At 41.3% G+C, this 16998-nt stretch overlaps 1 protein-coding gene across 2 annotated transcripts; it reads right to left on the reverse strand.

Annotated features, from left to right (window-relative positions):
* Positions 1–661: 661 nt before the first annotated feature.
* Positions 662–15498, reverse strand: LOC119486786 (ras association domain-containing protein 1-like). Of its 2 annotated transcripts, XM_037767177.1 has the most exons (7): positions 15166–15498; positions 12873–13231; positions 10697–10821; positions 2325–2429; positions 1948–2236; positions 1732–1847; positions 662–1635 (listed from the first exon to the last, which is right to left on the reverse strand). In XM_037767177.1, the coding sequence occupies exons 2-7, from the start codon at positions 13195–13197 to the stop codon at positions 1489–1491; spliced, it is 1107 nt and encodes a 368-aa protein (XP_037623105.1). In that variant the 5' UTR covers positions 13198–13231; positions 15166–15498; the 3' UTR covers positions 662–1488. The 2 variants fall into 2 exon arrangements, with proteins under 2 accessions (XP_037623105.1, XP_037623115.1); XM_037767187.1 differs by lacking the exons at positions 10697–10821; positions 12873–13231; positions 15166–15498 and adding an exon at positions 5334–5978.
* Positions 15499–16998: the final 1500 nt, after the last annotated feature.

Below are 16998 nucleotides of genomic sequence, written 5' to 3' on the forward strand. Positions count from 1 at the left end.
CTCTCTCTGACATTCATAGTTGCATACAAATGTCCATACAAATGTTCATACATCAGTCAAACTCGCAATTTGACGGTAAAATAAAAAAACAACGAGTTGCACCCATCAGGGGTGTCGAGAGGACACGGCAGATTTTTTGAGGCCTGGGTCAAATGAAAATCCAAATACCTTTCAGCATCAAATGTGTATTTAACTTTCTAACAGGATAGATGAAAAATGTCAGTATTAAGAAGTGTGGCTTTCATGGTAGGTTGAGTTTATCTAAACTTGGCTGTAATGTCATGATTGGATTGGACACGTTACCAATTTCGTATTCTGGAAAAAAATGAAAAGGAAATGTTACTTCCAGACATGTGATTATCACATACTTGCCAACTTCGAGACCTCAAAAATAGGGAGGATTTCAAGACCAAAGGAGGGGAATCTGGGGGTCTAGAGTTTCAGAGACTTTGTTTCCTGCATCCTGATTCCGATTTAAAAGAATTAAAATAACAAAATAATAAGTATACTGCAACAGCATTTTTTGTTTAATAGGCCTACTTTTAATTTTACTTTTAATTCTCAGGAAAGAAAACGGAATAATTCATCCCTCTGGCATAAACTTGTGTGAATCTCTGAAATAAACTAATATTCATCAGTTTTCATTCATACATTCTTTGCCCGCGTGAGTATTTCCTTCTCTTAGAGCTCTCCATCTCCCTCTCCTTCTCTCACTCACTGAAGGCCCTTTCAGACGCACCACTGCGCTCTGAAACACGTTATTTCCAATGGCTTGCGCTAGCTTTGCGCCGGCTTTGCTGTGATGCTTTGATGTGCAGCGAGCACAGCTCAAAGCCTGTACACGCTGTACAGTGCCAGAAACAAATTGAGATAGCGGAAAAAGGGAAAAAAAAGGTGTGAAAAATTACCATAAATCGGGAGAAATGTGGAAGAATTGGGACCCCCGGGAGGAAACCGGGAGAGGGCAATGAAAAAGGGGAGTATGCCGGGAAAATCGGAAGGGTTGGCAAGTATGGATTATCAGCTCAATTACTACTCAGGGCTCGACTTTAGCACCTCATCTACAAATGTATAATAAGCATATTTTTTTTATACCTAAAAATGCCAAAACCTTCACTGACATTTTCTTTAAAGTTAAAGTGACACAGCTGAGGTACACGGGATAATCAGATGGTACCCAGTAGCAATTACTGGATACAACCAGCGTCTCATCTGCCAGTGTCGCTTCTCTCAACTCAATTCTCTCAGGCACATCAGGCACATCAGACTCTCCAGGTGTAAGGCACTTCTCATCTCTCGCATCATTTCACACGCACATTCGCGCTAGCTCTCTCTCATTGTCTTGCGCCCTGTCTCACTCTCTCGTTCACCCAAGAGGTGTTTTGAGTTGCATTATCTGGGATCTTTGGATGCAGCGATGACTGGTCATCTTCCAGATGATTTTCCAGCCAAGAGTTGCACGTTTAACCCCACGAACGCAGAGTCGTCTCAGCCGGGGGTTGAGCCAGCCAGAGCGTCCCGCATCTTAGCGCGGGCTATAGCGTACCGCTGCACTATCTGCTTGACGTGCTCCTCTTCTTCGCGCTGCAGCATGCGCACGAAGTTCTTCAACTCGGGCATGGAGAAGGCATGCCACTGTAAGGAGAGAGAAAATTGCATTAGGGTATGTACAGTTTATAAACTAACCAAATGGTTTGGATCCCTTAATTCTCGTATTCATGTTGCACTCACGTTGACTTCTCCAGTTTCATTCTCCTTCAGAACATAGCTGAGGACTTTCTCATTGGGCCCGGCATTCAGACGCAGCCGGAGGGGACGCTCATTATCAGACACCTTGCGAACATAAACTGAAAGAGGCAGACAAAAAGACTCAATTTAATGGGCACATTTTCATTTAAAAACACTGCAGGAGTTCAACGTGTGAACATAATGAAACGGGAGTGATACCTTGCTCGTGACGCTCGGTGCGCTCAAACAGAGCGAACTTGCCAGGATTGTCCACCACGGTGAACTTTTTCAACAAAGCCTCGATGACCTCGCGAGCCGAGGTGCGTGAGCTTATGTGCAGGTGCTTGGATGCGTCCTTTGGCAGGTAGAAAGAGGTGCGGCGCTTCACTCCGCTGCCCTTCTTCCCTCCAGCAGCATCGTGACTTCCTTTCTTTGGAGGTGGAACCGACACAGGTCGCGCCAACTTGAACTGCACCTTTATGAAGCCAGTGTAGGATCCATCCTTGTTCTGTAGAGGAAAATAAAAATGTTACACTGAAGGAAAAAAAACCTTCACATTAAAATGCATGGATTTGTTGTGACTCATCACTACCCACCATGTTCATGAACAGGTTGCTGTTGATTTGAGCATTGTATTCCTTCACCTTCTGCTGGATATCTGCAGTTGTCAACTCCTGCTTTCCCCATTCAATCTGTTCATCCTGGAGGGGACAGGGAGGAGTTACAGTGTTAGACCACCAGGTGTCAGTGCTCACCTCCAAACCACACGGCGCAACACAAACAACACACCAGAGTATGTGAATGGACATTGGATACGTCCACAAGTTGTGACATTATGTTCTTAAAAACGTCATGTTTTGTAAAAATCTCTTTACAACATGCTGCTGTTGTATAAAAACATTGTATGTCTCAGAACAAGTTTTTCAGGAATTGAGAATGGGTGTTTTTATTGCATGACATTTAACACAGGAAGTTGGAAGAAGGTGTGGCGCTATCATGTTAAAGCAAGTCTGTAATCCAAATTTGATTTTAACAAGTTCTTCTTCCAAAAATATTGCTTAATGTTACTTAGCAGGGATGGGCGGGATACTCACAAGCTACTCATATGGTATCAATTACTTTAAAAAAAGTATCGATAATAAAATTATATAATTTGACACACACCTGTAGATAAAAATACGACAAGATGCACTATTTGTGACAATAAAGTGCCACACAGCAACGCGAGTAGCCTCTTCAAACATTTAAAAACAAAACACCCTGAAAGTTATAAGGAGGCTCATACATTTGAATCACAGTATTTCTATAAAATAGTGGAATTTTTTTTTTTACACTCACAAACATTTTTTTTTTTTTAATTATTGTAGTCACATTTGCTTTTGTAATAAATCTTTTGTGATTTGCCTTTAAGTGTAATTATGGGGTTCTTTTTCTCTAAAAATTAATTTTGAAAAATCACGTACCCATTTAAGAAATGATCAGTATCGGTATGGGTATTGGTATCAGTGAAATTGTAACAAAAAGTTTGGTATCGCCCATCACTTTTGGTTAGAAAAGGGAAGTGTTGCTAATTGACTCTCTGGTAAGCCCCCGTTATTTCTATCAGCGAGCACCAGTTGCATCAAACTCTCAACTTCCTGACAACGTAGCAGAAGCAAAAACGATGATGTCAGCTCTGTCCAATCCCATTGGACTGCTCTGATTCCTCTTCCTATGAGGGGGTTAGAGGAAGGAGGGGTTCGTCCAACTTGCAGCTGTTTGCCATGACTGCGACAAACGGTTCTGCGTTGCATTCCTAAACTTGGTATTCATGTAAAAATAGCCTCCCCTCTCCGGCTCCCACAAGTGGGGGGGAGACAAAGCCCTCCCTTGTTTTACAGACACATCCTGTGAAGTCAGCTGCCTCATCAACCGCACAATCGCAGTCATGTTTCAGTCATGCACATTTGGCCTATACCATCTGCATGACCGTTAGCTCTATTAGGGCTTGTCCTGAGAGTACTGACCAGTTGGTATTTCCTGTGTAGAGAGGAAATTCAACAGAACTGTGAAGCAGCACTAATTTATTTTCCACACTGTATGCCAGATAATTCCCCGAGGGAGGAGCAGGGGGTTTCCTGAGGAGTAAAACACAATTTCAATATCCAGCATCTATGGATGCTGCATTGATACTTTTCTTATACAAAATTGTGAAAATGCATTGAACTCTACCCTGCCTCCATCTATTTTCATGACCCCGGACTGTCTAATGAAAAACAAATCAGGCAAAGTTGCAAGCTTTAAAAGGGCCGGGTAGCTTATAAATCAACGTCAAGCAGAACAAGATCAATAGCAGCAATCCTCAAGCAGATTGAAGGACTGCAGAGTTAATGTGCTGCTGTTAACAAGTCAATAAATCAATATGAGGAGGGCCATGTTGAGCTTTCTCATATGGTAACAGGAGGAGGAAAAACAGATGCAACAACTGTGTTCCTACATGCCCGCAGAAGAATTGTGTTATCGAAAACACAGTCGACAGTGCCAACAACGCAAATAATGGCTTCTGCACAGAGACAGAAAAGGTTGAATGTTTCTACAATAAACCGCATCTGTTTCTCAATAAAGAAAGCCGATCCCTTAGTGGGTGTGGGTGACTAAAAGGAACAGGACATGAACATCTCCAAAACAATACATGAATCATCTGTGATTGAGAAATGAGTGTGAGAAAAACCTGAACGGTGGGTGTTGTTGGCTGGAAACTTGAGATGTGAGGGTGTGTGCGTCAGAAAACATGACATTTGGGTAGTTCTAAGCTGTGGGTGCTCCTTACAATAAAAAAAGATGCACTGACTGATTGAGTTTCTAAGCTAAAACCAGCAACTTCCTTTTTTCCCAGTACTGCTTTTTATTATAGGTTCCCACAACTTAAGTCTGTTTCCTCAAAACAGAAAAGAGGAACCTGAACTCTCCTGCAAGCTCACATGGCAAGCACCCTGTCTGCTGGGGTACCTTTGAGCAAAACACACACACAGCAGCTCCACATGGGTGCTGCTGAGCAACACATCATGACATTTGACCCCTAAAAGTGCGGATAAAGTACTCAATTTAAGTCACAGAGCAGACATGTCAAATATCGCGAGAGTAATGTTAGTTATGATGAACCACCCATCACCCATCTCTCTGCTCTCACTTCCCCTTTTTTTACATTAAGGCTTTATTAAAGCCCAATGTTTATGTTAGTCATATTTGTTAACTTTTCTCTATTTTCCCAGTGCTCAAAGGCTTTTTATTATAGGTTCCCTGGAGGAACCTGAACTCCCCTGCAAGCTCACATGGCAAAAGCTTCCCGTCTGCTGGGGTGCCCATGAGCAAAACACACACACACACACACAGCAGCTCCACATGGGTGCTGCTGAGCAACACATCATGACCCCTAACAGTGTGGACAAAGTACTCAACTTAAACAAGCTGTCACAGAGCAGACATATCAAATATCGCGAGAGTATAACGTTAGTTATGATGAACCACTCATCACCCAGCTCTCTGCTCTCACTTCCCATTTTCACATTTTATTAAAGCCCAACGTTTATGTTAGTTAATTTACTTTACTTTTCCTACTTTCTCACCTTCTTCACGTTAGCATTAACGTCAGCTTTAACGTTGTCTTTCCGTGTTTTGGGGAAGAAGGAGGTCCGGGCGGTGAAGTACTGCTCGAACTCTGACTCGGGCTCGTCGTCGCTGCAGTAACCGGAGCTGGTGGAACTGCCCCACGTCATCTCGAAGGACGGAGACTTGTCCGAGCTGCTGGCCGCGTCTGTCATGCTGTCTACCGGTACTACCTTTAACACTAGAGCCCAAAACTAAAGATACGACGAGTTAAAGTGTGAAAAAGAATCACTCAGTGAGCTCAATACTGAACCTTACGAGCACAAGTCTGACTGGAATGTTCTGATTAACGGAAATAAACGGCTAACTTTCAACGGTTAACTGTCTGGTCTCTCTAACGGCTGAATATCTCTGTATCGCCTTGACAACAACGGTCTAACCGACTTTTTCTTCTTCCGCTGACTTCAACCGGGCCACGTTTCACTGTACCAACTGAGTCTGTGTGAAACAGGATGTATATTCAGGCCCCCGCCCTGTTGCTTCCTTCCCCCGCCGAGCCGAGGCCCCACCCAGACCCGGAGCTGGGGCCGCCCCATGGGGTCGCCGGGGCCGTTGAGCTGAGTTTGGAAAATACACAAAACCCCCGGAGCCGGTCTTGATTGGACGGAGAGGGGCAGTACCAACGACTTCATCCCTCCCTCTCATCACGGGGTCGTGTCCAGAAGGGAGCCCGCAAATTGAAATATCGCGAGACTCGCTGCCCGACAAACTAACTATTCGAGCCCAACTTTAACAATCTCGCGAGAGTGCCCACAGTTTGCTGGCTCCCTTCGAGCCCCCACCCTCAACGGATGCTGCTGCTCCCTCCAGTCTGTCATGTGATGATAGGTCAGTGTGGTCACACCAGCGCACACACAGCCACAGACAACACGTGAGTCTTATTATGCCTCAATTTATGAGTTTGTAAGCAGATATGTGAACTCATAGACACCAAACATAAATTCTAAAACTTAGACTGTCGAGTAAAGTTAAATTTCTCCTTATCTAGTTTGAAAAGCTTGAGTGTGGTGAAAACCATGCCATTAATACCATAAATATGCGAACAGAATCACTTGGGCCCTGTTCAGACCTGGCATTAAAGGGACTGTTTGTGAGAATCAGAAATGCTTGTTAACAGCGACACCTGTGGCCGTTAACTCAACGAAAGTCAGCGTCCTGTTGCTCGCGCTTGTGCTCGCTCTAAATAGACATGAACGAGCATCGCTCAAAACAGTGAGGCGACACACGTCAGCTAAAACCATAATATCACTCTATATTTTACCTGCTTGGCAGTAATGTTAGCTGACCAGACGAAGGTCTCTCCATGAATCAATGCTGATCCTAGTGTTGGCTTTTCCTGCTTCAGCCTCCCGACCGCGGCCGGAGGGAGACACCGGCACCCGGTCGGAGACGATAACGTTTCTCCCTGTGGAGCCCCGTCACTTCACAAGACACGGAAAACCTCTGTTGGTCTGGAGGAGCTGCAGCATTTATTTCTGCACAAACGTACACTGTACATTTACTAGATATTCTCAGAGCTAAACTAACTCTTCTGCAGTGTGTAGTGTGCGCATATGCACGTGAGGTGGAGCGAGCTGGCCAACACTGTTTTGCAAGACGAGCTTCACCAGATAGAAATTTGCGGTTTTGGTGCTTCTGTGTAGTTTGTGTTGGCGTCTTGCCTGAACAGCGTAGCCACGCGAGAGCGCACATGGGACACCGACCCGGATTGATTTATACGTGGAAGAAGTTACAAACAGTCCCTTTAACATGTGTCCTCAGTGATCGGATCACAAGTGGACAGCTTTAAGTACGTCTGTTCACACCTGGCATTAGAATGCGTGTCCACATGCATCTTGAGTGACCACTTGTGATCATATCTCACTTCCCCGCTCTACATGCAAATAAACACTTAGTAAACAGATTTTACGTTGTGACATAATATTACATGAATGTCAGTAGTAACATCCTTTTGATAAACATACAAATATAAGGTTATTGTATTAGCGGTCCCCGGGGACCCCAGTGCCGCCGGCACCGCTGCCTTTGCCCGGCAACAGCGGGTTCAGAGCTTCAGAGAGCCGAGGATGAGAGCGAGCAGGCGGATGTCAGGTCCGTGCAAGGCACCCGAACAAAAACACTGACACATCTTCGACAGTATGATAATAATGCACTTCCTGTGCCTAGTCTGATAGTCTGTAGATATGTAGCCTATAGATAAGATATATTTTAATTAAATACATTTGTACCGACAGGATACAGTAGAGCACAGAGCCTGTCTAGTCACATGAGGAGCGCAGTGAGATCCCACAGATCCCAGCGGGACATCAGTTGAGTAGGCGATCCTTAATGTGGCCCAGGACACATTCACGTACACACTGCTAAAAGAATGTGGCCATATGTGGCTCAGACCACCTCTCAATGTGGTCTGAAAGATCCGATCTGAATCCGTCCTCAATGAGCCTTGAGTGCGTTCACACCTGTAGCCTACTTAGAGCTGTCCACTTGTGATCCGATCACTGAGGATGCATGTTAATACCAGGTCTGAACAGGGCTTTAGATATGCAAACAGAATCACTGAGTTGATGTGGTTGTGATATTTCTGTCAATGAATTGATACGTCGATCAACAGAAAATAGGGGTAGGCCTACCACAGTGATTAGACTTCCATACTAGGGGACTCAAGGAAGAGGAAGACAAAAAAGAAAACAAAATCAAAGCAGCAGAGGGCGAGATATCCTAACTTTTACTGCTTAGTAGCTCTTCAAACACTGGATTCTACAATTCCCATAATGCAACTCAATAGGATCCTTCATTATGCCGCCTAAATGTTGTGTCCGACTTATTGTAAACAAGTAATTACGACTGGGAAACTGATTTATTTGAAAGCTCTGATATATACGACTTGGCATGGACTGATAGGGAAGGGCCTGAAAACCAATTTCTTTTCATTTTTTTCTATCATTATATGTAAAATATTTTGGAGTTTTGGACAGTTTGTCGGAAAAAAAATTTGCAATATGAACGTTACTCTGGGAAATTTTGAAAGACATTTGTCATATTTTTCTGACATTTTAAAGACAAACAATTAATCCAACAATTAATCAAATAATTGAGAAAATGCTCTGGAGAAGCCAAAGCCATTGAAGTCAATCTACTGTATATAATTAAATCAACAGGGATGCCAGATTTATATTGATCCACAATAAACAGTTTCTTTGTCAGTGTCATAAAATGATATGTTTATGTAATCAGTTATATTCCCGTTGACTCATGTTAAATAAAAATGATTCCAATGAGTTTGAAACAGTGAGATATATAGATTTTAAATCTGTTATCAGATCAGTATTCAACAGATAACAAATAAACACAACAAATAAGTTACATCCCTAATTTTCAGTTTGCATATGCTGCAATGTAAACTCTTTTTAATCTGATACTGTGACTAAGAATACTCAGTACCACGTTTATAGCTTTTGCATTGAGAATCTGGTTACGGAAAACTATGAACAGGTATGTTGATTAAAAATTAATTTCTGCATTTAAAGCTGAGATAAAACGCTTTTTTTCAGTAACTATGGTTTTGACACAAATAAACAATCCCCTTTTTTCATTTGTACATCTGGAACAAGCCACCCATAGCGTACTCTTTTAGTTAATTCAAGTAATAACACTGAGAACATAAAAACCAAAGGGCACATGTCCAACAGGTGAAGACATTTGTACATTGGGCATATCTTTTTTGGCTATCAGCACCAGTATTGGCTAATGTGTACTAGAAGGAAATACTCCCAAGTTATGAGTTCACATAGTTACACCCAGAAACCCTCCAGCTGTTCTTACATTAAACTCTGATTGAACCAAAGGTGAAACATCTCAGTGGTACAAACCTTGACGTGAAAATAATTGTCATACAATTGTCTTGCATGTTTGTTTTTTTTGTTAGTTTGTAAGTTTTGCCTTTTTGGTAATACAGTGTTTATTGCAGATATTTTAGGGCATAGCAGGACAAACACAGATGTAATTTAATGACATTAATTATGGCTCTGGTACTTTAACTAGCACTGCACTATAACAGAGCCATCATCAATGGAGTATATTAGTTCCACCTGTGCTTTTTCCTGCTATGTCAAGTGAAAACATCTGTTGTGTAAAAGGCCTATGCAAACAAAAACACAAGCACTGAGAACATATCCAGCCATGTCGTCATACCGTTCATACACTGCTGAACAGCTTTCTGGAGTTTTCACATTCCAGTCATCCTCTAATAAGCAACAGGTGTTTTGATAGAGACGGAATAAAAACCTGTTACCAAGAGACCAAACCCTGCTGCCTTGAACAGCTACTGGCTCGTAGCCTTGACTCCCCTCTTCATAAATAACTCTGTGGTGCAGAAAAGCACAGTGAGGAGTCTTCTAGTAAGATTTTAGATTCACAGAAGCCAGGACTTTATCTGACTGTTCATCTGGATTGGGTGTATTTCAATGTTTTTTTGCCCCTATAAAAACTAGCAAGGGCTAATAAAACATAAAACTCTACAACTAACAACACATTTTATGATACAATCTGATAAAAAATGTCATCTGATTTTTATAATTTAAATTTGTTGTTGAGTTTGCTTTCATAAATGTATAAAACAATGGGTGTGACAGCATGCTCATGGACTCTGCATAAGGATTTTTCACTGTAGTAATTAAGTAAGGGATAATGTACAGCAAGCTGGTCATTGTTGAGAGAGTTTATTTCACAGCAATGACCTGCTCGCTGTACATTATCCCACTTATTACACAGCTACTTACTTAAGACATCAATAATTTGAGACAAAAACTGTCCACCAGAGTCCGACATCAGAACTGCGCCCATAGCAACGGTCTGTTATACATAGCAACATGCTGCTATAAAGAAATAACAGACTGTAAAATGCCATAATTGACCAATCGGAATCGAGTATTCAGCAAAGCTGCGTAATAAATAAACTGAACCAGGTCTTGCAGAAGGTGATCCCTGTAACATTTTGTGTTGCTCAACAATAACAAACTTCCCCAGTTTGCAGTTACTGGAACTGGATTTATTGCCATGTGAAATGGTTCCCATTTTTGGCCATTAAACAACTGATTTTGTTCCCTAAAGCAGTCCAGCAGAATTACCAGTCAGCACATAATCTAACATGCAAACTAGAAGCTACCAGATTCCTCACTCACTGTCTCATTTTGATGGTAACCATAAGTGGCACAAGATGTTGAAAAGCAAGTAAACACAGTGACTACGACCACTTTTGTGAAGAAACTGCTTATGATAGAAGATTACTAAGCTAGTCATACTGCCAAAATACAAAGGTCCTTACCACATTTGTGTCTGTTTCTATGGTGTGCTCCACAACGCATGTGTGGTCGGACACGGAGCCTCGGTCCCAGCTGCAGTCCAACCGGATCAGGGCACGACAGCGGTAGTGGCACGTGAATCTACAATCTGTACGTGTAGAAGGTCACAGAGTTAGGGCTTCCATAATAAACAAAAGTACTGGACAAAGTAAAATGTTGACCTGATAGTGGTGCGATATATGAAAAGTCAGAAGGACACCAAAACCAGTATACATTCTCTGGAGACTATGAATTTCTGTACTAACTTTCATGACAATCCATCTAATAGTTATTACTGTAAGATGTTTCAGTCTGGATCAAAGCGGTGGACAAACCGTACTGTCCAATCTCCTGCTATTGCTATCACCTAGACAAACACTGCCATATAAATATGACATCGTCAACAGTAAACATGCATGTGTATTGTACTGTAGAGGGCAATTCTCAATAGATGATGTCCTCCTCTGGCCAGTACTGGTCACTGCAGGTACTATACAGAAAGTTGGCTTTCCCCTGCATTTTTGTTGACATTGTTGGAAATGTGTAAAATCAAATGTATGTTTGTTATTGAGGTCATAGTTAAAGGTGGTGTTGTACTGGACGTCTTTATGTAGTGTTTCTATTTTTTTGTCCTTCCCATTTACATAAATGAGGGGGTAGAATATTAGAATGACCTCTGAATATAATGCATCTCAGTACAACACCACCTTTATATTAAACGGCTTTGTTGAATACTCGATTCTGATTGGTCAATCACGGCGTTCTATGGTCTGCTGTTTCTTTATAGCAGACATTTGCTGTGGACACCGTTCTGATCTCGGACTTAATATCCCTTAAATATGCTATGACCTCAATAATAAACATACTGTATAATTGAAATTACATATTTCTGACAATGTCAGCAAGAACTGAACATTATAGACATCATAAAGGTAGACTTTATGGTAGAACAGTTGTATTGGATTTAGGGCTATCAAAGTTAATGCGATAAGACTGTCATGGCCATTTTCAAAGGGGTCCCTTGACCTCTGACCTCCAGATATGTGAATGTAAATGGGTTCTATGGGTACCCACGAGTCTCCCCTTTACAGACATGCCCACTTTATGATAATCACAAGCAGTTTGGGGCAAGTCATAGTCAAGTCAGCACACTGACACACTGACAGCTGTTGTTGTCTGTTGGGCTGCAGTTTGCCATGTTATGATTTGAGCATATTTTTTATGCTAAATGCAGTACCTGTGAGGGTTTCTGGACAATATCTGTCATTGTTTTGTGTTGTTAATTGATTTCCAAAAAATAAATATATACATACATTTGCATAAAGCAAGCATATTTAACCACTCCCATGTTGATAAAGAGTATTAAATACTTGACAAATCTCCCTTTAAGGTACATTTTGAACAGATAAAAAAATGTGTGATTAATTTGCGATTAATCACGATTAACTATGGACCATCATGCGATTAATCACGATTGAATATTTGAATCGATTGACAGCCCTAATTGGATTGCATTAGATTGTACGGGTGTACCTGATTAAGTGGCTACTGAGTGTAAAATATAGTATAAATACATAAAGAAATAGCAAATACTTGTCTTCAGATACACAATTAGCAACACTGCGTTTGTTGAGTGGAATTGTGAAATAGAATAGAACTAAGATATACAATACTGGGATCATGACAAAATACCAGGTGTCATATAAATGTCCAATTGTATAAATATATTCACCGGGTGGTCAGAGTTATTATTGTGATTTCATTGCGGTTTAATATTTAGATTACTGTTAAAAAAAACCATTTCCTCCTGCACACTAAATGCTTTACACAAACCGCAGCTACATTTCAGTGGGTTTCAGTTGCTGAAAAGGAAGTTCAAGTCTATTGCAACACTAAGATGAGTCTTGAGCAAGAAGAGCGTATAGGCCTGTAACCAACCAGTCTAGATAAGGATCACATCACCAAAACCACTAAAGCAACTGCATGCATGCATGCTCCTTCCGAAATAGAGAGCATGTATGGCGGGATTTCTATGTTATCAGGCTGAGTAAAGGGTTATTCTGGCCTGCACCTACATCTTTCTCTGTCTAACCACAGTTCATCCTACTCTCAGTGTTGCTCTCATTTCTGCTCATGCATATGCACACACAGGCTACTCACTGACACAGCGCAGGCTCTGCTTGTACAAGCCCCAGATGAAGTCTCCACACAGGTCACACCACGTGGGCTGAGCGTGGCTGCAGGGCTGGAAGTTGTGTCCCTCTCCCTTCTCCTCAGTGAGCTGGGGGTCCTGGGTGCTGCTCAGGACTCTGATGATGCCCACCCGGCTGAGCAGGTCCGGGACCTTCCCCGGGCTGATCCTCAGGGCGTTGGCTCTCTCCAGGCGTGGAGGCGAGCAGGGCGATAGTGTGCCGTCCGTCAGCCTTATCTGCTCTGCCCTGTCCAACCTCAGGTCACGGAGCTCGATGAGCTCCCCGAAAGACATTGTGTCACTCAGAGGCCGGTTTCCTCCATTATCACTGACAGGCAGAGAAACACACAATAACACACGCTGGTACCTGCTTACGACGATTTGGCACCTCTTTAACATTTTAAGCAATGTGATCTATCTGGTTTCACTTTGTGGGTCAGACACGTCAACCTGTCAACCTGTTGTTGTTCATGTGGTGTTTCCATTTGACATACATTTGAGTTTCTGAATGTTGGGTCTGCTCTATCTGGAAACAAAATGTGTTTTTAAAAATAAACCATAGGAACTATATACAATAGTGGCAGTCAAATGCAGTTCCTATACTAATTCTCTCGTTTTTGTTATCCTTAATGGCCTCTGTTTTTAATTTCACTAATATATTTTAGCATCTACAGTCCTCTTATTGTGTTATTTTATCGCCAATATCATTTGATTGAAAGTGTGTCATTTTTATTTTTATTGTATGAAAAGTGCTCTATAAAGAAAGCTATTATTATTATTATTATTATTATTATTATTATTATTATTATTATTATTATTATTATTATTATTAAATGTATCAATACCACAATTTAAAAATACTTAATTACAAGTTAACATCCTGAATTCAAAATGTTACTTTAGTAAAGGTGCAGAAGTATTATCAACTATAAAGTACTCATTAAGCAGCAGAATAGCCCTATTATATTATTGAATTATTACAGATGCTTAAACATAATTTTAAGCTTATAGTCTGTCAAAGTGGAGCTGATTTTAACTCATTTATATACTGTTTGTTTATTACCAATACATCATATTTTATAAACTGTCTATAAGCTGTCGTGCAGTGGAGTAAAAAGTACAATATTTCACTCTGAAATGCAGTACAAGTATAGCAGTCTAGCATTGAATGGAAATATAACTGTACTGAAGTTCAGTGCAGGGTAGATGTAAGTTACACTGACGATATATTGCATACGTATTATATAATGTTAGTTTCGTTTTGGCCAATTTCATATACTGTATATAGGCTACAATAGATTTCATACATTAAATTGACATACTATTATTTTGTAGGCTATAATAGTACATTATTTTGTAGGCTATATGATGGTTCAACCATGTTTTGTATATGACACGTTGGTTTGTCATACATAACATACTCTATACATGTAATTATATAATATTTGAAAAGAAAAGCAGGGTATGAAAGTAGCCATAATAGCGAAATGTAAAACATGTGAATGTACAAAATGTTCTGTACGCTTTACAAAACATGAGCAGCAATAATTCTTATTATATTATTATTATTTGTATTAATAAACAACACCACAATTTAAAAATACTTTATTATAAGAACATCCTGCATTTAAAACTTTACCTTAGTAAAAATAAAGAAGTATCATCAGCTACAAAGAACTCATTATGCAACAGAATAGCCCCTTTAAATATTATTGAAAAATGATTACTGATGCTTTTACGTGTAAATATAATGTTATAGCTGTCAAAGTGGAGCTAATTTTAATTTTAACTCATTTAAATAGTGTTGGGCAATTTTAATTTGTACCAATACATCATATTTTATAAACTGCTCTTATTCTGTACAGCTGTGATGCAGTGGAGTAAAAAGTACAATATTTCAATCTGAAATGTAGTATACAGTACACTATAGTATGGAAATAGTCAAGTAAACTGTAGGAAGTACAGACATTTAATTTATTATTTTGTAGGCTGTATGATATTTAATAACCATAGTAACCTAATCATATAATAGGCCTGTTGGAAAAGAAAAGCAGGGTATGAAAGTAGCCATAATGTAAAACACGTGGATGTATAAAATTGACAAAAAGTGATGAGTGGCAATAATTCCTGAGAATAAAACAAAGCATTTACGAGCGCTCGTGGGGTGAAAACTCAAATGTTTAGTCCCAAACAACAACAGGCTTAATGGTAAATTACTCTCATTACTTTATGAAACTTCAAAGTAAAGTGAAAACTTCTTACCAAAACAGCCCCGCCGTGGCAACCGCCTTGTCTCAAAACTTCTTCCATCCGAGGAGAAAAACTTTCCGCAGAAGAAAGCCCCGGTTTCCCAGCAGCAGTTACCGGAGGTGTGCAGCAGCAGCCGCGGTACATCTCTGGAAATAACCTCTCATCATCATTATCAGCGGCTGCTCACAGCGCCTACTGTCCTCTCTAACATCAGAGGAGCACTTCTCAAGAGACTAGACACATCTTCTGCTCTGATCCTGTCACACTGTGTTGCAGGAGGAAGCAGCTTGTCATGAAAAACAGAGAGTAAGATGATCATGAGGCTGCACCGACATCCGGCATGTTTTCACATAGGGGGTGATACTGAGTCCGGAGCAGCTGAGTGGGCGTGCAAAGTCCCCCAAAACCTCTGTCTCAAGCTGGGGTGGATCTGAGTCTCATTTACCAACCACAGCAGGGAAAACCTTTAAAGCTGCAGTGGGTGGAAATGGAGCAAATATGATTTAAAAAAGTTGTTTTTTATAAAACCGTCACTATATCGTGACAGTAGTGCATGAGACAGGTAATCTGAAAAAATCATGTTCCTCTGGTGTCCTCATTCTCCTAATGGCATCTGCAAGATTTCACAGATCGCAGGAAAACAACCAATCAGAGCTGAGCTGGAGCCTGCCATCTCTGAGCAGCTGTCAATCACTCGCAAACTCCGGTCAAACTAGTCAGCGCTGATCAAATATGAATCAATATTCTGTTACTGTAATGCCTATCTCTTGCATACAATGTTTTCAGAAGAAGAAGAAAGAAGAAGAAGAAGAAGAAGAAGAAAGGCACTCTATTGATCCCCGAGGGGAAATTACATTTTTTCACTCTGTTATTTTACATATTACATAGTACACACAGGCCCAAAATACACACACATGCACAAACAGGACCTATATACATGCATGAATGGAGAGATGTCAGAGCGAGGGGGCTGCCCCTGACAGGCGCCCCGAGCAGTTGGGGGTTTGGTGCCTTGCTCAAGGGCACCTCGGCAGTGCCCAAGAGGCAAACTGGCACCTCTCCAGTGACCAGTTCACACTCAGTACTTGGTCCATGTGGGGACTTGAACCGGCGACCCTCTGGCCATGTTGAGACCAGTTGTGGAAATACCATGGATGTATTAACAGAACTGGATACAGTGTTGGAGGCGGGGCCCCGTTCACTCCTATGAAAGTTGCTCAGTGGCGCATGAAGCTTAAATGGCTCGACTTCCCTCTGGGAAAGTACTCGGATCTTGGGTACATGGAACATGCGCAGTAGCGTCCGCTCGGTCACATGACTCGGTCACGGGGTCCCAACGTCAAGCTGTCGTCATTGCTTGCGCTCCAGCCTCGGTCTGGGTCTCATTCACATGAACGGAGGAAGGGAAATAACTCTGTATTCAGCTATTAGTTGATTTTACATCTTTAAAAACTTAATTTTTAAATAAGGGCTATTAGAGTGTTCGTACTGGGAAGTTGAATCACCTGAAAAAAATTATCCGCTGAGTTACAGACGTCTCTTTCCCAATATAAGTCTAACGGAAAAAGTATTTTTGGGCCCAATGCATCACGTGACTGACATGGAAGTTGCAGTACCGCCGTTTTGCCCCTTACGAAAGTCGGAATCGACGACCGGCGCACTTCCTGGGGGCTTGAGAAATACCAAGCACCAGCCGAAGCAAACTTTCTCATTTTACAGCTAAACAGTACACTAAAAGATGTTTCTGAAAACATTTGAGGAGAGAAATAGGCATTACAGTAACAGAATATTGAGTCATATTTGATCAGCGCTGCCTAATTTGATCGTTTGATCGTAGTTCGTAAG

The sequence above is a fragment of the Sebastes umbrosus genome, chromosome 1 (assembly GCF_015220745.1).
Source record: "Sebastes umbrosus isolate fSebUmb1 chromosome 1, fSebUmb1.pri, whole genome shotgun sequence".
Lineage (NCBI taxonomy): Eukaryota > Metazoa > Chordata > Actinopteri > Perciformes > Sebastidae > Sebastes > Sebastes umbrosus.

Excerpts from the sequence above, each read along its gene's own strand:
- LOC119486786 (XM_037767177.1), bottom strand. The coding sequence starts at position 13,197 with ATGTCTTTCGGGGAGCTCATCGAGCTCCGTGACCTGAGGTTGGACAGG. Across the intron at positions 2,430-10,696 it reads TAGAAACAGACACAAATGTG|GATGAACAGATTGAATGGGG; the intron begins GTAAGGACCTTT and ends TGTCCCCTCCAG. Across the intron at positions 2,237-2,324 it reads GCAACCTGTTCATGAACATG|AACAAGGATGGATCCTACAC; the intron begins GTGGGTAGTGAT and ends TTTCCTCTACAG.